Source organism: Perissodus microlepis, chromosome 13 (genome assembly GCF_051167445.1).
Source record: "Perissodus microlepis isolate ML-2025 ecotype Zambia chromosome 13, ASM5116744v1, whole genome shotgun sequence".
In the NCBI taxonomy this organism is placed as follows: Eukaryota; Metazoa; Chordata; class Actinopteri; order Cichliformes; family Cichlidae; genus Perissodus; species Perissodus microlepis.
The window spans coordinates 3,409,017-3,432,474 of NC_140473.1; the positions used below are offsets into that span (position 1 = coordinate 3,409,017).

The following is a 23,458-nucleotide window of genomic DNA, read 5'->3' on the forward strand; positions in this document are numbered from 1 at the left end:
TTTTGTAACTGTGGCCCCCAGATTGTGGAACTCTCTCCCTTTGAGCCTGAGATCTGTGGACTCCGTGGTCGCTTTTAAAAAAACAGCTAAAAACTCATCTTTTTAAACTTGCTTTTGGTTGATTTTTATTTTTAGGTTTTAGCTTCTGTGAAGCACTTTGTGATTTTTATCTTGAAAGGTGCTATATAAATAAAATTTTACTTACTTTACTTACTAGTAGAGATGGTACGATACCACTTTTTTATGTCCGATACCGATATCATAAATTTGGATATCTGCCGATACCGATATGAATCCGATATAGTGTTTTTTAATCAATAAAACAGTTTTTTTTTTTTTTAAATATCTTGCTGCATTTTGTATAAGTTCATACTCAAGTTTAAAACAACAACTACACTAAAGCTATTCTGTTATACCTGTATGAAAAAAAAAAAATAAAAATTTCATAGTTCAGCAATACTGATCAATCTAATAAACTTAAACCTACACCATCCTCCCTATTCTGGTATTTTAAAGAGTACTTAACGTAAATATTAAGCAACCTAACTAATAGGGTTCCAACTCCCAGCAACAACAAAAATAAATAAATAAATAAAAAATAGGGAACCACCCCTCACGGTCCACCTCATGATGCTTAATCGACGTAATCAACCTTAATTTGATGCAGTGTGGAAAAAAAAATGCACAGAAATCAATTATTTTTCAAGAAATATTAAATAGATTCAACATCTTTCTTCAACAAAATTGCAGACAGCACAGATGGTACCTTCCCAAAGGAAAAAGTACTATAGCTTACTAGGGTATATATATATTAGACTTAATAGTTACTATATACAGTAATGGACTTCTATTCATTTTACATCAAATTAAAACTTTGGGTGTCAGATAATTATTTATTAAAAGCTAGACATTTTAAATGAGAATAAGAAAGAAAAGTATGTCTCTGTGCCCCCTTTTCCCTGTTAATGCCCTATCGGCCCCCCTGGCTAAACTTTGCTAGATCCGCCCCTGCACAGTTACCAGCGTCAGCTACGTAGAAAAGGATCCTGGTGTAGAAAGTAATATTAAATAAATTCTAACAACAGCTTATCAAGCTTAAACGTGCTGCTGTTGTTTATCCACTGGTTTCCTCTTTCTGGTGCAAAGTGGGCCAAAAACAAACAAGAGAGACGGACTCGCGACAGAAAAGCCGATCAGCTGATCATTAAGCAGTTTCATGATTGAAGTAGCAGCAAGAAGAGGCAGTCGCTCCATATATCGTTTGTTAAGCTTAACGCAGGAATGCTTTACAAACATTCAGAGATGGACTTACACACTTGCTTTACTTCTCTCGGGGATAACTTTGTCGGAGATGAAATGCCGGGTTGCTAGTGAAGCTCCAAATGCTCAACCAGACCACCGACAGGTCCCGCATGCCACAGCCGCTCTACCACATGATGCATACTGCTCCGACGTGCTAACGTTCTGAGGCGAGTTACGGCGTGTTGCAAGTTTTGTGAGGTGCTTTCGTGATATTGAATGGATCGGATTACATTTTTTATTTTTCTCCGATATCCAATCCAGTAATTTAGGTCAGTATCGGACCGATACCGATACGTAATATCGGATCGGTCCATCTCTACTTACTAGTGTCCCCAAGATGCTCTGAAACCTGAAACAGGAATCAGAGATGTCTAATTAATGCCTGTTTGTCTATGTGCCATACAGAAAAAATGCACAGTAAATTCGATTGAATCCCAACCAAAGTCAGAGCTTAAATATTGACACATTTTGGTTTTAAAAGGGTTTATGTCCTGGACTGTGTCTTGGCTGGGAGCAGTAACTTCCTGAAATCTCTGCTGGTTGCATTGCAAACTCTCAACGACACCAACAGTTTAGGAGGTGTGTGCTTCCAGTTAGGAAATAGTCAATCACAAATACTAGTTTTTACTGTTTCTTTGTTTTCATCTCATCCCCTTTCACCTGGATGAGAAGGTTCTGTCCGTACACCTCATGTTACATGGCTCTACTTCTTCTGCCATTTCGTCAGGGTCTGACTCTGGGTTCTGAACCAGTCCTATACATGCTAAATTTTCTTGCTGCTTCCTGATGTTCCAGTGAAATAAATGGGAAGAAGAAAATATTGTTTGATGTTTTACTGTCAGCTGTTTAATTTGAGATATAACGATAACTAATCCCTCTCTTAAGCAAGCTCAATAAGTCAATTAATCAATCAGTAGTCAATTAATTATTATGCTGTGATACTAAATTAAGCTAATGCTATTATTCTAATTCTATTTGTCAGCTAGCAGTGTTATTGTATGTGGAACTGTGTGAAGTAGTTCTAAAAGATCTTATCAGTGACAATTGCAGTTAACATAAGTTTGGGCATGGACTTGAGTTTAAAAAAAAAAAGCATTTAGAGTTGCACGGGGCTGTTCACATGGGTTCGCGAGACTAAAGTTAGACAACATTCATGTGTCATCCAGGTATTTTTATGATTTCTTCCGATACATAACATAAACAACCAGGAAACAAAGCATTGAAACAGGCATGTAAGTGACATGATGCTCACTGGCCGAGACACAAATCTTTTTCACAATTTTACCTTTTGGAATTAGACACAGACAATTAACTTTTGCATGGTCACTGGTTAAAGCTGCACTGTGCTAATACTGTGTGCTCATACATGCAGGAGTACCAGGAGAATGGCTCCCTGTTCTCGGAGCTCAAGTTCTACCAGAGGGCAGCCAAACCCGAGAGCAGTGAGTAGCACCACCCGTCCAGTGTCCCGGCAGCTCGCTGGAGCACGAGAGCGTTTGACTGATGAAGTGGCTGCAGACTCAGAGGCTTTGCTGAGTGCTGCTCAGTAATTAATAATAAGCCAAAGCAAACATGCACCTCAGTGGCAGTTGGGCCCCACTCTCCGTGCTTGTCTGAGCTCTCCAACGCCTTCGTTTGGAGAGGAAGATACTCACACGTAATGATGCCCGGGCCTCCACTGAGCCCCTGACCACCTGCCAGCCTGGTTGAGAGCCAGTCAGGCCAGCCGCCATCAAGCCCTGAGCCAGGCCCACTGCTTTGTCTGGGGCCTCTGTGTGTGTGTGTATTTGTAGTCCCAATAAGATTGATATTTGTATGCACACGTTCTTACACTTACAAGGACAAATCTTTTTTCTTTTTTTTTTCTTTTTTGGCAAAACATTTGTCTACTTTTCATAGAGCTCAGTTTTTGTTTTGTTTTTTTGTTCAGACACAATAGCTCCATGTTAGCATCTTGTGTAGATGTGTAGATGCATACCTGTGATTGTTCCTAAACTTGTTCCAGTGCAAAAATGGAAGAGAAGCAAGAAGCTGGACTTCCTGGGCATCCCGACATACTGGGGGTCAGGAATTGCAGAGTATAATAACCTCAGGTATTGGCACAGTCAACACTAATAGGTTTGATTAACTCATAGGTTGCTATGATTGTTTTTTTTTTGTTGTGTGTGTGCGTGTTTTTTTTTTTTTTTTTTTTTTTGCAATCACCAAATTTTAAGCAAAGAGAAAATAACTTGAACAATGCTGTGTTTAGATTCATAAATGTAAAAAAAAAAAAAAATGTTATTAAATTTAATAATGTAGATGTGAACAGCAGCTGTCCTAACTGGAATGAGTGTAGTATTTTGTAGAAATTGACACATTTGGTATTATTTTGTTTTCCTTAAAAAAAAATATATATATATGTGTGTGTGTGTGTGTGTGTGTGTGTATGCATGCATGCATGTATAAAATGCATAAAATAATACCAAATGTGTCAATGATCTGGTTTCATAACCGAATGCAACATAACAACTGTATATATGATATTTTACATTCAGTTATGAAAACCAGATCAGGTCTTTGTGTCAGTTTTGAAGCTATTTTTTTCTCTCTGCCTTTCCATGCATCTATTCATGTGTGCACTGTCTACATGAAGCTAATTAGAGACGTATATTGACATTGATATAGTATTATTAACACATATTAATAACTTATAAAAAAGATTAATTGACTCTTGACTTAATGCTTATTACAAGAACCTTAATATAAAGCATAACTGAAAAAAAATTATTTTCACTGCATATGGCTGTATTTTAGCCTTAATCTAATCAGAAGATGCATCAAAACACAAACAGAGCATGTTTCTCTGACTGCAGCAAAAAAATATTCATTTTTTTCATCATTTAGCTCCATGAAGTTTGCTCTAAAGTAGACTCTTTGGGCAGAACTTAAAAATGGTAAAATATTTGGAACGTAAAGGAAAAGGACCTCTGGGGTTTTTTGAAACCAGGCCAAGCTGGCTTTTGTTCGTGTTCTGCACATGAGTAAAGTGGACATCAGTATTTATTTGTGCTGTCATATATCAAGTAAATTGTATGCACCAGTGCGAAATCCATTTGTATAACAACCAAAGTTTAAAAAAACAAACAAAATCAAGCAGATAAACTGATTTTAAGAAGGGGGAGGTTGCGTGTGCTTTCTTAAAAGCTCTGTCATCTGCTTTAATATCAGATTTCAACCATCTAGCCTTAGAATTAAGGCAACTATAGTAATTATTTCCAATAGAATATCTGCTTTTAGTGAAAATGTGTTGGGGTTTTTTCACATCACTGTCAGTATTAGATTTTTTTCTGTTGTTTTCTCTGATTTTTTTTTTTTTTTTATTTGATTTTTCATCTTTGTTTGCTATATTATGACTCTTGTTTGTGAATCTTATGAAAAGCATCAGTTTTTTGGCATTTTGTTCCACTGTTTTGGTAAATAAAACATCCTGTCATAGTCTTTCATACAAAGTACAGTTTCGGTGTGGGTCGTTAGTAAATCTGGTGTTGTGTTATGTCAGAATTAGGACAAGAGTTTGAGCTTTTCTTCTCTCACTCAGGTATCGTTTCATGGTCATGGATCGACTGGGACGTGACCTTCAGAAAGCTTGTGAGTCCAGTGGAGGCCGACTGAAGAAGACCACTGTTCTCCAGCTTGGACAGAGACTGGTGAGATAATTATCATATTTTGACCTGTTCAATAATACCAGTATAAATAAGCTGAGGCAGCCTGATCGCCTATCAATGACACAGTTAAAGGCCAGTTTGACAAATTATGACCCCGTTTTCCCAAAACTTTCGTTTTACTGCATTACTGTCTGCCTATAAAATTCTTGTTTTGTCTGCCTTTGATTCTTGTGCCAGGTGGATATACTGGAGTACATACATGAGAATGAGTACGTCCATGCTGACATTAAAGCTGCCAACCTCATGCTGGGTTACAGGGACCCTGAACAGGTCAGTCCACTGCAGATCCCTGGTACAGTTACAGGAGAGAATAAAACCCGCTGATTTTCTTTAAACTGCATTGATCTTAATTATAACCCAAAACAACATCTCAGTTTCATTAAAGTTATAAAAAAGATGTAGAGGATTCAGTTAAACAATTTCACCTAGCAGAAGGCAACATTGCAGACATTGACGACAGATACAAGTACCTGGGAATCCCACAGGCAAATGGGAACCACGAAGAGGCCGCTAGGAAAGCGGGAGGAAGGAGGCCAAGGGCTAGTGTGTGTCAGTACCACAGTGAGACAACGAACATCCACGAGTACATAAGGAAGATGGCCACAACTGGCTGCATGCTCAGTGAATACCTCAGGTAGCAGAACCTCAAGAAAGAGGAGCAGAAGAGGAACAATCATGGAAGGACAGGGCGCTGTACGGTATGTACCACCGGCAGACAGAGGAAGTGGCTGATATCCAGAAATCCACCAGTGGCTGGACAAAGCTGAACTGAAAGACGGCACAGAGGCACTAATCATGGCAGCACAGGAAGAAGGTCTGAGCGCAAGATCCATAGAGGCTGGGGTCTATCACACCAGGCAAGAAGCCGGATGCAGGCTGTGTAAAGATGCCCCTGAGACAATCCAGCACATAACAGCAGGGTGCAAGATGCTAACAAACGGGGAACACCATAACCAACACCATAACCAAGTGGCCGGCATAGTATACAGAAACATCTGTGCCAAGTATGGCCTGGAAGTCCCAAGGTCAAAATGGGAGACACCCCCAAGGGTGGTCAAGAAGATCACCCAAGCTAAGATCCTGTGGGACTTCCAGATACAGACAGACAAAATGGTGATGGCTTACCAACCGGATATAGTGGTGGTAGACAAGCGGAGGTTGACGGCCATAACAATAGACGTAGCGATACCGAATGACAGCAACATCAGGAAGAAGGAACTCGAGAAACTGGAGAAGTACCAAGGGCTCAGAGAAGAGCTCGAGAAGATGTGGAGGGTGAAGGTAACAGTGGTGACAATGGTAATCGGAGTGTTCAGTGTGGTGACCCCCAAGCTAGACGACTGACTCCAGCAGATCCCAGGATAGCACAATGACCCAATATTAAATATCTGTGAGAAGGGAAAAGTCTGTTTTTAGTGAATGTCTGACAGTTTTCAGGAGGTGCCCTTTCTTTTTCTTTTTTTTTTAAAGAAGAGGGATCTATAGGATACCTAAGTCTATCATTGGGAGAATATAAAATAATCCATGTCATGACTGGAAGGTGAAAGTACTGTTCTCAAGTCACTGCTGCTGTCTGCAATTTGCTAAAGATATTGATGAAAAGCCAGAAAGCTGTTTGAAAGAGAGTGTCATGTTTGGAGAATGGAAAAACTGTACCTTATCTGTTGAAAGCAGATATATGGTAATGGATGTTTTCCCCCTGTATATCAACTCCACTATTTTCACTTAGTTTAATCAGCTTTTCTTTTCCTGCTTTGCTTAATTTTGAGACAATTGCAATGCTTATGCAGAAATAAAAAACATTTCAAAGGTTTCACAATTTCTTTTTTCCTGCAACTGTTGACGTCGCACAAACTCACATGTATCTTTAAGATGGGAAGACTATTTTTTTTTTCTGTCCTGTTGGGAACTATAGGTCTACCTTGCAGACTATGGGCTGTCCTACAGATACTGCCCTGATGGAGTCCACAAAGAATACAAGGAAAACCCCAAGAAGGGCCATAATGGAACCATCGAATACACCAGCATTGATGCCCACAAAGGACTCGGTAAGCACTTGACTTTTTAAATAGTTAAACATAACAGAAAATAAAAACCTGTCTAAATGTTCAAATTTTATGTCAGGATATTAATGGTTGGTTTACGTGCCTGGTAAATTACACACAATGGAATATATGACCCACAAAACAATTTGTTTGTAGGTAAGCTAAATAAACCTTCACCATACATTTGCACAGTCCATTTGCCTCCATACATCTTTGTTTTGGTCAGTAACTTTTATGGAGTACAACATTCAAAGGGGCTCATTCTGTCTCGTTAAGTGCTCAGTTCACTTAACAGTCAGCAGTCCTGTGCAAATTGAATTCTCAACCATTTTCCACACATCTTTGCTTGATGATCTTCAACTTAAGTCCAGATTCTAATTATTACTGGCCTACTTAAATGGAAATTGGATAAATAAGATACCACCAGGTACTTAAATTGCTATAAGAAGACACCCCTGCTTATTACAGGGGCAATTGTGTCAGTATTAATTAAAGTGGTCCGCACTTGCACACCTACAGCAAAGTTTCTGAAGCTTATGATGATTTGAAACAATCTTCATCACTTTGCCAATTGCCGTGTAATGTCCTGTGAATTGTTTCCACAGCAGGGCCAAAGCCCTGAGAAGATTAAACAAATTAGTCCACTGATGCATCAAAAGTCTGATGCTCCAAATTCCTATTGTATCTGATTCTCTGCAAACATGGGCAACAAATCCTGGACTTGTCTGTCTGCTGGCGGCCTCATACTGGCTATTGCTGCACACAAACTACAAACAAAGAAATGTTGCGGTCTCTCTGAAAATGCCTGTGGAATAATAATGCTTAAAACGCATTGCTTGCTTGACCAACGAACAACATTCTGATCAGGGACTTCTTACAGAGGCTAAAACGATCATACCTGAATGCCACCCTCATTTCTGTGATGGAAACACAGTTAAACATGAACAAAGATGCATTATTGAAAATTAGATTGAGCTACTTAATGTGTTAGTAAAAAATACTCTTAGTTAGTTAAAAAGAGTTCTGACATATTAGCAGATGTAGCGTTCTTCTGCTAATATGTAGATGAATGCTACATATCAGCATTTCTCTAGATTACATCATTGATATCATATTTTAGTGCTCCTGAAACTGATCAAAAAAACTGATTACAAATGTATTTTGTTTTTACTGGCCACAGTGTATTATTATTATTATTATTAGTAGTAGTAGTAGTAGTAGTAGTAGTTTTTAACTTGAGAAATAATAAACCTACAGTATATTTGTTTTCCTATAAATAATAATGACAGATTTTAACTTTCAGATATGGTCTTCTAATGCAATCTACCAGAACAGAGACATTAACTTGATTAAGTATGTCAGATTTTACAACTTAGAATGAAAGGTGTTCAAAATTCACAAAGTGCTTTACGTTATCTTTACTAAGGCTACTATAATGTCTATTCTTTCCGTCTTTATCAATAGATGTAAAGTAGTGTCCACTTCAGCACCGACTGGCTTCCTTGCTGGTATTGGGAACACATTAACTGGCAAATTGCCTACCTGCTCCCTTTCCTCATTGACCATCGATTCTCCATCCGCGGCCCCTACTGAATTCCCCAGCACCATCTCTGTTTAACAATTCTCTAATTAGCTAAAGTCATAACCTGCATCGTGTTTTCATCCCCCCATTAATTAAGGGCTTTGATGTTTGGTTAGAGCAAGTCACAGATAACCCCTGTGAGCTCCACACCGACCAACTCCACTACCCACCGGTTCAATATTGTGAGTTAGCATGGCTCAGACTGCCTAATCTCCATGGGAGAGTTTCTATCAGCATAATCGATAATTGAAAGAGGTTCAGATTGTGTCCTGTCAGCAAAAACCATCACATGAAAAGCATGTCAACTGTAAAATGTTTAGAAGAGGGAAAAGAAGGAGCAGCAGAAAGAAAGATACTGTTTTTTTTTTTCCACATTTTTTTTTTCTTTTAGTTGGTATCTAGCAAGCAAATTACTTATTAACTTTCTTGATAATGTTTTGTCTTTAAGCTTTTTTTTTTTTTAATCAAGACACAGTTTAACACACATTCTAGTTTGGTACTTACAAACTTTTCCAGGTACTTAATTGTTAGAAAAAAATCCAAAGAATAATTAACTGGTCACATATCAGGACCGGAGACTGTAAAGAAAAGCTAGATATAGAGACGATTAATTCTCTCATTGATTTCTCGACTCGTGCATCTCACCTGTTAATCTAAATAAGATGTCTTGAGTTTTCAGCAAGTGCTAGCAAGCTTGGTTACTAAGCTGCGTTAATGAACTGTACAGGTTCATTATGGTTTTCAAAATCATTTAAAAACTCTCCTCCACTCAATTTACTGGTCGATCTACGTCCCTACCCTCACCTATGGTCACGAGCTGTGGGTAGTGACCGAAAGAACGAGATCGCGAATACAAGCGGCGGAAATGGGCTTCCTCCGAAGGGTGGCTGACCTCTCCCTTAGAGATAGGGTGAGAAGTTCGGCCATTCGGGAGGGGCTCAGAGTAGAGCCGCTGCTCCTCCACATCGAAAGGAGCCAGTTGAGGTGGTTCGGGCAGAGGGAGGTCTGGGCTGCTGCCCCCGCGACCCGGCACCAGATAAGCAGAAGAAAATGGATGGATGGATTTAGAAACTCTACTTCTTGCTTAATATTTGCACCTATTGTTAGATAAGTGCATTAAAACTATTACAAAAGGCGCAACAGAGCAAACATAGTTGTGAGGTTTAGTTCATGGCCTATAAGTAAGCAAAGGTAAAGCGTAGCAGACAGCTACTGCCGACAACTCCCAGTGTATAGACCTTGTGCACAAGAAAATACTAATTTCCTGATTTAAGACCGGATGTAAGGTTGTACATTTCCGGTAGCTTTATTTTGCAGTCAATTGCTACTGTGAAGGTGGACTCCAAAATCATGTCCAAAATACGAAAACGGAAAGATTACGTTAAGTTACAAAGAGCAGAGGGTGGGAACACTCACCATTGCTGTGTCATAAAAAAATCAAATGATCAATTTTGATGTTTGAAGAGCGTAGATCAATTGTTTGTTTACATCACTCAACACAAGCAGAACTGCATTACTGCATGCAGAAGACACATCATCCACATTCAGAAGCACATCTCTGTATAGTGGCAGTTCTTATGATTTAAACAGGCAAATGTTCTGCATCCCGATCGGCTGTAGATCATTGTCAATCTCCTCCGTGCCGTGCTCTCCTGTACAGTACAGAATCGCTACATCGATCACTAGCAATGTGACTCTGAAGTGCTGTACTGTATGTTTGTAAGTTTTCTCCCCAACAAACACAACAATGTCGACGAAACGTTTTGCACCGTCAAAGGCACCTGCGGTAGCACCCAAAAGGCAGAGGAAGATGCTAACCATCGCACAAAAAGTTGGACTTCTGGACATGCTAAAGGAAGGTAGCAGTTACCGTATTTTTTTTATTTTTTAATTTTTATTATTATTATTTTTTAACCATACCGCGTACTGGATTATAAAGTGCATTAAGCTTAATTTAAGCAATTAAGCTTAAAGTTAAATTCATTAGTTCTAAAATCTGTCATTATTATTTATAGGAAAACAAATATACTGTAGGTTTATTATTTCTCTAATAAATGTTTGGGACTGAAAACAGGTTTTGATCTTTGGTTTCATTCTATAATGGCCTTTTTTTTTTTTTTTTTTTTTTTTTTACAAAGCTTTGAACTTTGAGAGTGTTTAAACACCTATCGCTGGTTATTTTTAGAACATAACATCCGCAATAAATGAGGGAACTCTATATACAAATACTGAGAAATTTCAATCCTTTCTCTCTTTTGCTCTGAGGCACGAGGGAAAAATATCGAGAAGTCGACGAACATCATCTACAGATATATTCGGTAAATGCCCAAGACAACTTGAGAAATGTAAATCGCTGCTTGATTCGTCCATTTGGTTGACTTTTTTTGGAAAACCCAACCGTAAACAAGACACGAATATCACACCGGAAACGAAGCGCCCTACAGGAGTTTCCCCACCGGAAGTAGCATATGCTAAGTTGCACATAGTCTATAGCTGTTTATTGAAGGAAGGAACTACCCATAGAAGCCAAAGCCACTTCTTGTACCAGGCTGTAAACATGCTTTTTAATGGTGTGTGGTTTGACATTTTACACTGGGCTCGATTTTTGTCGCCAGTCTCAAACAACCTCTCCAAGAACTGCATTTTTGGGCACTTCCAAGTTGGACTAATTTTTTGGTGTTTACGCTTCGTTAAACTTGATTTCTCCGAAAAAACGTAAAGTGACAACATCAAGCGACCCTTAGAGCCAACAGCAATAAAAAAGGTTTTTTTTTTTGTTTTGTGTTTTTTTTGACTGGTGCCCGAGCTACACAAAAATTCGACATGCTTAACATTCTAGATATTGTTATATTTAATACCTGCTTAGATGGACCGGTAAGTGTTAGAGTACATGTGACTGCTCTTGGAGATATAGTTTAAGAGCTTGACCCTTCTATGCCCTGATGGCAACAATCCCCACAAAGATGTTGACAGGTTACCATGGTGAGCTTTGGTGAACTCGCAACGCGAGTGCCGGCCTATGAACTTGGAGTTAAATAGTGTAATTACCGCCATTCGGTGGGCGGTCGGCAGACAGAAGACCGTCTCTGAAAGACAAGACTGTGAAGCAGAAGGGTTAAGAGTGTGACACCGCAGCGTGCTTTAGAGAATCTGAATAACAATAGGAGATAATTAACAACAACAGCATCACTTCCTCACCTCCCTGTCTAAAGCATGTAGAGAATGCATGTGTATGCCGAGAATGCTACGTATGCACGATACTTGCGTATTTATGTTGTGTCCAATCTTCCGTTGAGAAGTGTTTATATGTGATGGTATGTACTCAGATGCAGCTGTCTCTGTTCTGTCTTGTGCTGTTGAGGACAGTATGAGGGGAAATGCTTACATGAATACAGAGGAGCAGACACACAAAATGCTATTTTGAACTGCGATAACAGAATACACAAAGGTCTGCAGCACTTACTGTAGCTGTTGTCTTTTTAATTGTTAATCTATTATAGTACTCTGGAAGTTGCAACACTTATTTCTAGTGTCAGTATCACATGTATTTTTCATCTTTATTCCCTTTCAGCTGGCTCCTGGTATCTATGGAGGGCTGTGTAATTATTTACAACAATAGGCAGCCTCAGTGTAACACTGACTTAATGCACACTTTACACCCACAAGGGCAAACGCATCTAACTCTTGTTATCAGAGTTGTTGAGATGAAGCGTGGCACATGACGACAGTTTCTTAAATGTTGGATTACTCCTTCTTCTGTTTTCTCTGTGGCTTTGTGCATATCTGTTTTGTTTAAAAAGTAGCCATTAAAGATGTTAGTCAGGACTGGTTCTACCATTTTAAGTCATTGAAGTCATCTTTATTTAGGACTTTATAATATATCCCGTCTTTCCCAGGTTTGCATATTTTAACAAAGACTAAATTAAAAATGAAATCATGTGTGAAAAAATATTTTAAATTCTGAACTCTTTAACCCTTTCCCCCATGAAGACAAAATTAACTTTCCCTTTACCCTTAATGACAAGTTTTGACACCTTAGTATACATCAATAAAGACAGTTGGGTAGCCATCAGAGTAGTTCCCGGGGTTTTCAAAAGGAGGCTGTATAGACTGAGACTACCCCGTACGCAGGGTGTGTATCTCAATAAATCTCAAATTTATTGAGACTGGAACATTTGTGTAAGCCAGAGTCAGCTGCTGCTAGATTAGGCTGTCAGAGTGCACTTTCTTTGAACCTGTTCTCAAGCACTCAAACATTAAGGTTTGAAAAATATGAAAACAGGTGGAAAAGACGGTATCTGCATCATATATATATATATATATATATATATATATATATATATATATATAAAAAAAAAAATTATTATTTTTTTTTTATTAGGGGTGCAACGATACACAAAATTCACGGTTCGGTTCGATATTTTTTCGATACAAAAAATGTTCATGCCTTTTTAATTTATCATTTAAAATTATAAATATATATTTTAACTCAAAAGTACAGTTTTTAAATTTAATGTTGCTGAAACAACAAAATAAAAAAAATAAATCTATCTGATTGAGAAATCACTCATCTTTGGAAAAAAGAGTTTATTACAGAGAAATGGCTCTTTCCAAAATAAAAGCTATACTATACGCTTCTTCTGGGCTATATTCAACAGCATATTAAACATATCAGGTCCCCATAAGGAGAATCATGTGCTAACGGCTGTCTAAATGACTCGGGTAAAGTTTGTAGCATGCGTGCTTGTTGTTTTTGTCTGCTTCCACTTGTCTTTGCACCAGGATGATGTCGGCGTAAATGTGCAGTCATATTCGTTGTGTTCCCACTAGTGCTGTCAGCGCTAATCTCGTTAAAATGACATTAATGCCATAACGCGGCAAATCTCCGTTAACAAGTTACCGCGGATCGCCCCGTGCTTGGGGCACTAGTTCCCACAAATTGAGCATTGCGTGGCACATCCGACATACTGTTTTACTTTTGTCCATGACGCGCTTACCATCAGGGTCATACTTCACATGAAAACCAAGATAGTTCCAAACGCCAGATCTGAATGAGAGGGGGGGAGGTTCAGTTTCGGGTAGCATTGAGGCAGTTGCCATGTTGCAACGAGCTTAGCTTCTGTCTTGCTAGCTTGCGCTGCGCTCAGTGGATCTGCACTCGACAGTGCAGCCTAGGCGGAGTAGTCGAACGCAGATCCACTGAGCGCTCAACAAAGACAGCATCGTCAGAAGAAAAGTTGATAAAATAAATAAAAAATGTTGTATTGTTCGATACATATGCGTATCGAACCGAAAGCACTGTATCGAACGGTTCAATATCGATACGAGTATCGTTGCACCCTGTGTGTGTGGTATATCCATATAATCTGTTCTTAAATACTCCATAGAAACGGCACATGCTGTTGGGTGGGAGGCATTATCTAACACCTCTTTTCTCAAGCCCCTTCCTATACATCCAGTCTTTCACCACTACTCCTGTTCTGACCACCCTCACTGATTATTTAGACTTCCTGCTGGGTCCACTTTAGTATTCTATGCTAGCCTTGCAGTTTCTGACTCAGACACAACACTGTTTCCTTGAAATGTTTAGTACTTATAGGCGATCTGTGCCCATCTTCATCTTGAAGATGTAACCTTGCACTCGTACATTTGAATACTTACATTTCAAGAATTTGCATGTTGTCAGATTACTGCCCTCCCATCCCACATAATGTGGTCTTCTGTGCCAGTGACCACGCTTTCCTCCTTAGACCAGACTGTTGGCTGGAGAGGATCAATGCTGGCTGCGACTCAGGGAGGAGATTTCTCCCCTCTGATGGAGTCAGTCGATAGGTAATTTCTCCCGAGACGTGTGGCGGCTGTTACAGTATTGAGCTGCTAAAACCCTCGGGCTCGACCCCTCTGGATGGACTTGGTCGCTAAATATTGATAGACCTCACACATTAATGTAGACTCATGCAGTCACACACACAACCACAATAAGACACAAACACAGTCTGGACTTGTTCTTAAAGAAGCTTTAGTACATGGGAAGCCACACTGTTAGTTCCCTAACATCAAATTGTGCCGTTCAGATCCCTGGTTATGGTTTGTGGAAACCTTTTTTGTGTTGGGATATTTACAGTGCTGAGATGGCTGATTACAGGACTCTTAGGTCTAAGGCACATATTGAGAACAATAGTTCTTTAAAGTCAGCAACTGATCCACTCTAATTGTACTCTATAGTAGAGATGGACGTAATCCGACCGATTACGTATCGGTATCGGTCCGATACTGACGTAAATTACTGGATCGGATATCGGAGGGAAATAAAAAATGTAATCCGATCCATTAAATATCAAAAAAGCACAACTATTTGATTGAACGACAAACAGCAATATTTTCTAACTACTGACTTGCGTGCTTCTACTTTTTCATTGTCTTCTTTAAATTGTCTTTATGGAATTATGCTAGCAGTACTGCACCATCACCATCATCTCATTTTTCTTCCTCTACAGCGGCATCTAGACGTGGTGACCTCCAAATTTTGGGTTTCTGTCTCCTTCACTGGTTATGTGGGTCTCTGCCTTGGGACGATGTCCTCAAAAATCCAACTCAGGTCCAGGAGGCAAAGACCAGGTAGGGAGTAACTGAGACTGAGCGTGTATCCGGGTACTCTCTACAGAAGGATGGAAGATTTTAAACACCTTTTTTTCTGGATTAGAGTCTCTTTATTGCCATGAAAAGCTGTTGACTGACGTCGCAGATTTCTGTAGAGAAATTAAATTATAATATAATAATTAATTAATGCATTGCAGCATCTGTTGCTCTAACAGTACAACATATAGTACCACACACACACAAAGTCTGATACTGGAATTTCACTTATTAACATAATTATAAATCGTTACTACCTTTCTTCCTGTTTCTGCCTTAAAGAAGCATGTGCAGCATAGCACAGGTGTAGTCTGTTTTAATGATGTCCACCCAGACATCACCCAGTCCACCTGTTTGGTTTAAGGAGTGGTAAAATTATATCAAAGCTTTGAGTCTGTTTCGCTTACAGGACACTGCTTGAGCGTATTTCATTAAACAGGATAAGTTTTCTTGTCTGTTGTTGAAGAGTTATACCTGAGGGCAGATTTTACTGTGCGCTTTTAGAGTTATGGAGCTCTCATTCATTTTGATTGGAGCTTGGATTCATGCTAGGGTGGCTGCCAAGTCTCCACTGCTTCAGTACTGTGCAAAAGTCTCGAGCCACCCCGAATTTCCTTATAATTAGCTTTCTATAAGACAAGACTTTCTTGTAATTTTTAATGAGGTCTTCAGCAATAGTTCTCCAGGTTTTTATGGTCTTTTAAAGTTTCCATTAATTCTTTTTAAATTTAATTAAAAAGAAACAAAGACTACAAGTGCAAATAAGAGTGTAATGACTTAACGGCTCTGTCTGATATGAGGCTAGATATATATGGAATGTACTCCACAGCAGTGTTGCATACATAATCTACTCCTAATAATGTTGAGAGTGTGTAGTTGATGTCAGAGTGAGAAAAACTAATGTTATGTGCTTTGGCTTCATTTCAACTCGTTCTCCTGCTCTGCCCGAGTCCATCTCTCAGATCTTTTCTGTTCTCACCTCTTCTGTTTTCACTTCTCTCAGACTGGTGGATAATCTGCCACATTCAGTCCAGCAGCTGTCAGTGAGTGGAGCCAGCACAGGTAAGCCAAGGCCAAAGGGCATCTTCAGGTTAGCGAACTTCTTCTCCACTTCTCAGGTTAACGAGAGAATTTGAAAGTAAAACTACAAGCCTTTGGAGGGGAAGAGAAAAAATCTTCTTTTGGGCTCTGGGTTTACTGAGAATCTCTGTTAATAAGAATACAAGATTAGACAGAGCAGCACTTCTTTATTTTTTTTAAATCAGTATGTGTTAATGTAGAAACAACATATCTAAGATGACGACTTTTCTAGTCATTAGAATGATGTCATTACTCACTCATATTTTCTCTACAAATGGACTATTTCAAAGATTTTTTACTTATAGAGATATACTGAAGGCAAGTTCAGGTCTAATGGAATATAGCTACAGCCGAACTCTACAGGTGTTTCTGTATTCTTCCACATGCTGCTTGGAATCTGATCCAAGAACTGAGTCAGCACAGTGTGGGTGACTTTTACGCACTGTGTAGGCAAACTGTGTGGCTAACTGCTTGACTTTATACTCCTGACTTCAAAGATTAAGCGGCATGGCCGAATGTTTACAGTATGGTGTTGTGACCTTAGATTCCCATCGTAAATTAAGATTCCAGTATGTTAATAATGCAAAGAGTGCAAAATCCTTTGCTAGCTGGGTCAAAATGATGACTCGTGACACATAAACTTGGTGTAGCTGTGTGGTTATTTGCTGAGCTCAATGAAGAGGCTAAACTTAGTTTGGCTTAAAAATGCCTGAAGTGAAGACAATCTTTAAACTGGATTATAAGAAGAGACGAGGCTGTGACAGTCCAGGCTACATGAAAATGTCCCACCCAGAATAAAACTCTGTCTCCTTTTCTCTCACCTGAAGCTCCAGAATAACTTTGTAGCAATTAAACAGCTGTCCCATTGACATGCCTTTCAAAGTTAGTCGTGTTTTATCTCTCCTCTTTATAAGGAGAGGTCACACCTGTGCTATGGCTCGGTGTGTGATGTATGGTTGGGACTAGATTCTCCTCTGCTGACAAAGCCCGGCTGCCCGCCACAGATAAGAGCTGGGGTATGCATCAACCCTGTGTGTGTGTGTGTGTGTGTGTGTGTGTGTGTGTGTGTGAGTGAGTGAGTGACACCGTGCTACTGCAGTATGTGCCAGACATGTCACCTGGCCAGTGTGTGATGCATCAGGACTGAGTATGACACTTCCACACATGCAGGTCCTTAGCCCCATGCTCGCTTGATCTCCTCTGCGGAGAGATACCACCACACACATAGACACACACACTCAAAAATATACAGGGTGCTTCATTTTCTGAAGATGCACACTTTCTGGAATAGTAACTTTGTAAAAATCAAACCAGATTTAATCAAATCACTATCAGTATCACTTAACATATCTGATTCTTGATGTCCACTCTGCTCCTGTCTTCAGATGAGGTGGCCAAATTCCTCCTTTATGTGAACAAACTGGGCTACCAAGAGAAGCCAGATTACCAGTATCTTAAAAACCTGTTGGGCAGTGCTGTCAGGGGAGGACTTGATTTGTCCAAGCCACAGGGAGCTGCAGGGGAATCGCCCACCAAAGATCCTCGAGCCAAGGAAAAGGTGAGGACTCAAAACGTGTGAGATGGTGTGGAAAAAATTTGGCACCACTGACATCTTTTCCTTTATGCACTGAAATCCTGTGAACCCACCTTCATCCTCCAGTAGGTATTTGGCTTCTTACTGAAATGTTGGCTCAGTTAGACATCTGTCTATAGCAGCTCACTTTCTCAGCGGGTGTGGTCACTTCACAGGCACAGGCGTATTCCAAGATGACAACGCCAGGATTCGTCAGGCAGATTATGAAAGTATGATTCACCACCACAGACTGCTGGGTTTAACCCCAGTGGGAATCTTTGTGTTGTGATGGTCTGATTACTCTCACCATTGACTGGCCCTCCTTAAAATGTTTCTCGTGCATTGGAGAATAACCACTATGACACAGAAGCTGAGAATACACCAAAAAAATTAGATCTAAGACTGGTGATAATTGACAGAATTTTACCATTCAGTCAACATTCAACTACTTAAGTGTTTGGCCACAAAGATCCTCACTTCCCCAGCTCAGTCTCTTAACCCTGAGTGCTAAATTGTGACAGCAGTGAAAGGGAGGGCTAACCTGCCCCAACGAGCATGTGAACTAGAGGTGGTCAGGTCTGAAGCTGGAGGGCTGCGATTCTGCCTCAATTTAACAGAATAACTTCTTGACCCCCCCCCCCCCCTACTATCAACGGCCCAATTTGAAGGAGTTGATGACACACACTACAGAGCACAGGGTGTCTCCAATTATGCTCCTGATTTCCTCTCCTCTCCTTGTGTCATTTAATTTCCATGCTAAAGTGCTGGCCAGTTTGATCCCTAGTTAAACAGAAGTGGCCATTTACAGGCGGTTTAGTGAGGAGAGTAAATGTCAGCTGAGATAAAGGCCACTGAATGGGTATGTTCACACAATCATTTGCCACTAGTGTTGGATAAATATGGAATTATTTTATGGAGGATTATAGTTTTGTAGTGAGGCAAAGTTTTATTTAAGGAAGACTGTTCAAAGATGGGCTTATGGAGTAAAGAGATTTCACGTGACATTAAAAGACATAGGAGCAAAGCATGCACAGCTGTAGATCAGGAGTTCAGAGGAAATGGCCTTTAGACTGAGGCTTCACACAGAATCTGGCCTCAGCAGCAACTTTTGTAGTGATAATGTTGGTGCTGGCATCAGGCAGCAATTATTATCAGTTCTGCCTATGTGTAACATGAAAAATGTGACTGTGTATTCTCCTGGATATTGGTATTGAGTTTGAGTATTTTATTTTGGACTTGACAACAGTAACAGTCCAGTAAAAGAAACAAACCAAACATAATGAGTGAGAGTCAGTAGCTGAGATGAGGAAGTGGACAGTGAAAGCCTTACCTTCATCTGAGACAAACTGCTGATGTTTGTCTACCTTCAGCTAATGCTATGTTAGCTCTCCTGCTAGCAGGTGACACACGGTGAAGTAAACGCAGAACACTGAACTAAATTGCACTGCATAGCTTCGTACACTGAAGAAGGCAGGATCTCATATCTGATCCAATCTATCCTCCAGCTGCGTTGCATTAAAGGAGGGGAAATAAGCTCGCAGATAATGTGGTGACTGAAATGAGGTCAGTTAGAAAGCAGTCGTGTCTGCCTCACATCGGCCATCACAGAGATAATAAAACTGCTTTTTGTTTCTGTCAGCAGAAAGCAGGAGGAGTGAGCGGAGTCTCTAGAGCCAAAGCTGCACCTCTACAGGACCATGATGAAGTCCATGAAGGGGCAAAGTCCAAAGCAGTGCCAGCTCGCAGAGGACCACCCATCAATAAACCTCTGTCAGAACAGGTAAGGCCTCAAACACCTTAACTGTCACCCTTTATGCAACAGTATGCTGAGACAACATAACCCAAGTCCCATTTTGACATCTCTTGTAAATACAAAAATAACTTTGAAACTAGATTTGAAATACACTGGAATATTAAATCAGAAGGGTTCAGAAGCTTGTGTAACAGTTTACTGTGTGATATTTCTGCTTCCTGCTAAAGAGTGTCTAAAAAAGAGATCAGAGACTACAGCTGAAGCCGGAGTTAACCTAATGATGAGGTCAGCTTTGACTGACCTGATGTTGCACCTCTGTGTGTACATGATGATGACATGAACACCACAAGGCATCCAAACTCTGAGTAAATTACTGTCCAGCATTTTTCAGCCTTTGTGCTACTTTTAAGACCTTTACACACAAAACACACTGCATTAAAAAAAAATCTGAAAAATGAAGTTACAAACTTCTCATGTAATATATTCAAGGTGAAACACTGGAAGATTTACACAAAATGGATCAAAAATTAGTATTTTTGGACAGAATGACATTCAAATATCTGTCACAGGCACTTTGTTAAAACAGAGTGATCAGCATGAGACGTACAATGTGTAATATTGCAGGTCATGCATAAAAGCAGTTGGTTTCTCAGTCAGGAGCTGCAGAACTGTGTTGTATATTTCTCTGTGTTAAAAGTAATACGTGGGTAAACTGTTTTCACTCAGCAGGTTATAATTTGGTTTCTTTGAAGTGATCTCCCACACAGACAAGAGCCTGAATCTAAAACCTCACGCTGCTGTGGACACACTCATCAGGCACAGATTTTACACACCTCAAAGAACCAATATGGGTTTAAGTAGACGCCAACATTAGAACATTCTTACTGCTTTACCTGCTGTCAGACAAGCCATTACACTCCTCCAGCCTCCACTGACAAAAACAGTCATTTTACCTCATAAAACAGGAGCTGTTCACTGCTGCCTCGATTGGTTGGTTAGTGGATTTTGTCCCCTATGGATTCCACTATAAGCACGTTATGAAGATGAAGAATTTGGCTAGTGTTTTTGTTTTATTATGAATCTGGACAGGCAGGGGTTACCCACAGCTAAAAATCAGTAGTGGAACAGTGCAGACAACACAGCACCCTGGGTTCTTGTGCGTTTGCCATTAGATGTTGTACTTTGATGTGTTCATCCCTCTACCTGTAATGCACCTGAGAGCTGTGGCTGTTTAAAATACTAAATTTCACTGTCAAATAAATGATCAAGTTCCTGATTGGTCAAACTGCCTTTTATTTGTTTGAATATAGAAGGAAGAAGTTCTCCCTGCTGTCAGAAGGTCCCCGAGGCAAAGGCCTGTGTGCAGTTATGAAGACATTGACAGTGAGGAAGAGGAAGAAAGGCCCAAACCCATTGCTGCACGTGATCTCAGAAGTCCTCCAGTAAAGCCCAGAGCTCAACCCAAACAGGTGTGAGGCCAGAGCTTGGGCAGTTTGAACCTGTTTTACACTAAAGGCTACAAAACAACTATTTACACCTGACTAAATCTTTACGATGTGCTGTAGACTCTTCAGTTAGGTTGTTCCAGATTTCTAAAGGTTACAAAGAAAAAGCAGAATTGAAAGTTGACACCTAAATGCTTCAAAGTGCACACACTTGAATTACCTTCTTTAACAGAAACGTAACCCCACGAGGACAAGCAGCAAAACAGATGACGTGCCCCTGATCTCAGCGAAAATGGAGCGCCGAGTCTTCCCACAAAGGAGAAAAGAAGAGCAAGCAAACGGTGACATGGACAGGCAAACACACACACACCACAGAGTGGTGTACAGCCATCCAAAGTACTGGGATAGCCAGCTCTACTACAGAGATGCTTTGGGTAAATGGGAAGAGTCTGTTCCCAAAAACTCAAGTCCTGAAGCCGGTCCCCAATGGAGTGAATGGCTGATGTCCTGGTTACTCTTTCTGGGCGCCTTTCTTTTACTGCTTGCTGTTGTCAGAGTTTGCCAAAGTACATTGAAGCCCCTTTGAAAGGAGCTGTTAAAACTCGTAGATCCATTAGCTCCTCAAAGCTCCTTCCCAAAGTGGAGATGGAGCAGCCGGGAACACAAAGCCTCTCATCAGGACTTCTGGGCTGCCATTTTCACAGTGATGGGCTGAAATAGAAGGACAAGCCTCAGTTTATTCTGCCTATTAGATGTTCTGTAAAGGTAAACATGCGATGAAAGATTTCTTTATGATAAAAAGATGAAGTGGGCTCTCGTTTCTGACTGCAACTCACACGCTCGAATAAAACCGTCTTTGACTTTGAATCGGTGGCGAGCTGCATTCACAGACACGCAGTATCACACGCTTACTCCTTTATCAGACGAGGAGTAGCTTCAGTCAAAGTGTATGAATGCAGCACATTGTTGAAAGCGCAGTGGCAGAAGAAAAGGCTACAGGATGTATAGAGGCATGCTAATTAATAAGCTGAATATCTATTGAGGGCTTTCTGAAGGCAGCTGTCAGTCACACTGTGAGGCACGCACATACCTTACTGCAGTAAGGACACTCTCCAAAAACAATGTTGAAGCTCTGCCTGCTGGAGTGCAGCGCTCGCAGCCACTGAAGGCAAAAGAGAAAAGATGAAATCATTACCTTGAATCTGATGTGTGGCTCATAACAGCACTTTCAATATACACTCTGTACAGCTATGTTTAAGATTATCCAGCACCCTTGAAGCATTGAAGGGCTCTTTTTTTAAGTCGATTAGCATCCTGCGATTTGTTTCTGAGCTTCAACGATATCTGGCTGTGCAGCATGTCACCGAGGACAGAGTCCAAACATAGTCATCTGTGCTCATTTCCTGTGTGTCGCAAGGCTACACTAGTCCAGTTCTACCTTTGATCATATCTGACTGTCACTCACCTTGAGCAGCCCACCTGTTGAAACACTAAAACACTGATGGCTAATGAACACAAATTGTTTGTGCCTGATTAAATTAAATGCTGCTTAGAAACACTGTTTACAATATGTATGTCCTCAAAGGGGAATCTGTATTCATGTGCATGTTTACTGTACTTGCAGCTCACTGAAGGCAACAGGATAAGGCTTTGTATTATGACTGAGTGAAAATGGCAACTGTAATGCGCAAACCTTTGTTCATTTAAGCAAATAAATAAATAAAATAGATGTTTATAACTGTGTCCACTCCTCAGGAGGAACCCTTACAGTGTTTGAGGAGGGAGCACTTTAAACTCAAGTCAATAAATGGAGAATTGTGTCCCAGAGGCATGCTGGTGAGAAGAAGTGGGATTTCTTTTAATTATTATAACCAGATCAGTTTTTTGGTCATTTTGTAGCTTTGAAGTAGTCTGGGGTAAATCTTAAACTTTCTGAGATTATAATATGGGTGATGTGACAGTCTAGTTGTTGGGCACATGTCATATGAACCCATACATCCCAAGCAGTGAGTTCATGCTCAGTTTTTTACCCACATACAGCCACACATGCTTTTTCAAAAGTCCTAATTATACAGTGTGGTGGTTTCCACGCTCACCTAACAAACTAACAAATCCTTTTGCATCAGGAAGACTATCAGGTCCAACCTACTTGCTGTGGTGAGCCTTTGTGAAGTAGCTTCCATGAATATATCCATTGCTCAAAGAAAAAAAAAAAAGGACTTTAGATAATTTTGGTTTCCACTGACCGCTGTTGTATCATTTTATTCTTCAGAAATCACATACTGTATGAAAGCAAAGATATTCAACCTGAATACTTCTATATCAAGATATGTCA

The 23,458-nt window shown here is 40.1% G+C and overlaps 2 protein-coding genes across 5 annotated transcripts in view; one reads left to right on the top strand and one right to left on the bottom strand.

The window, feature by feature from the left end:
• The window catches only part of LOC146374507 (serine/threonine-protein kinase VRK1-like), a 28,247-nt gene extending 5,385 nt beyond the window's left edge, over window positions 1–22,862 (top strand). For 2 of the 3 annotated variants that reach the window (XM_084947889.1, XM_084947890.1), the window contains 11 exons: window positions 2,675–2,744; window positions 3,308–3,395; window positions 4,883–4,991; window positions 5,187–5,279; window positions 6,925–7,057; window positions 15,134–15,254; window positions 16,276–16,334; window positions 17,738–17,910; window positions 19,565–19,705; window positions 20,989–21,147; window positions 21,356–22,862. In XM_084947889.1, coding sequence (XP_084804015.1) covers window positions 2,675–2,744; window positions 3,308–3,395; window positions 4,883–4,991; window positions 5,187–5,279; window positions 6,925–7,057; window positions 15,134–15,254; window positions 16,276–16,334; window positions 17,738–17,910; window positions 19,565–19,705; window positions 20,989–21,147; window positions 21,356–21,709 — 1,500 coding nt within the window. In that variant the 3' untranslated portion in view covers window positions 21,710–22,862. The remainder of the gene's footprint in view (window positions 1–2,674; window positions 2,745–3,307; window positions 3,396–4,882; window positions 4,992–5,186; window positions 5,280–6,924; window positions 7,058–15,133; window positions 15,255–16,275; window positions 16,335–17,737; window positions 17,911–19,564; window positions 19,706–20,988; window positions 21,148–21,355) is intronic. The other variant, XM_084947891.1, reaches the window with a different exon arrangement.
• fancl (FA complementation group L) overlaps window positions 14,639–23,458 on the bottom strand; it is a 42,867-nt gene continuing 34,047 nt past the window's right edge. Inside the window, exons 13-16 of one of the 2 annotated variants that reach the window (XM_084947893.1) lie at window positions 22,214–22,285; window positions 16,252–21,834; window positions 15,530–15,622; window positions 14,639–15,385 (exon numbers count right to left, since the gene is read on the bottom strand). In XM_084947893.1, the coding sequence (XP_084804019.1) occupies window positions 21,799–21,834; window positions 22,214–22,285 (108 nt within the window). In that variant the 3' untranslated portion in view covers window positions 14,639–15,385; window positions 15,530–15,622; window positions 16,252–21,798. Of the gene's footprint in view, window positions 15,386–15,529; window positions 21,835–22,213; window positions 22,286–23,458 lie in introns of both variants that reach the window. The other variant, XM_084947892.1, reaches the window with a different exon arrangement.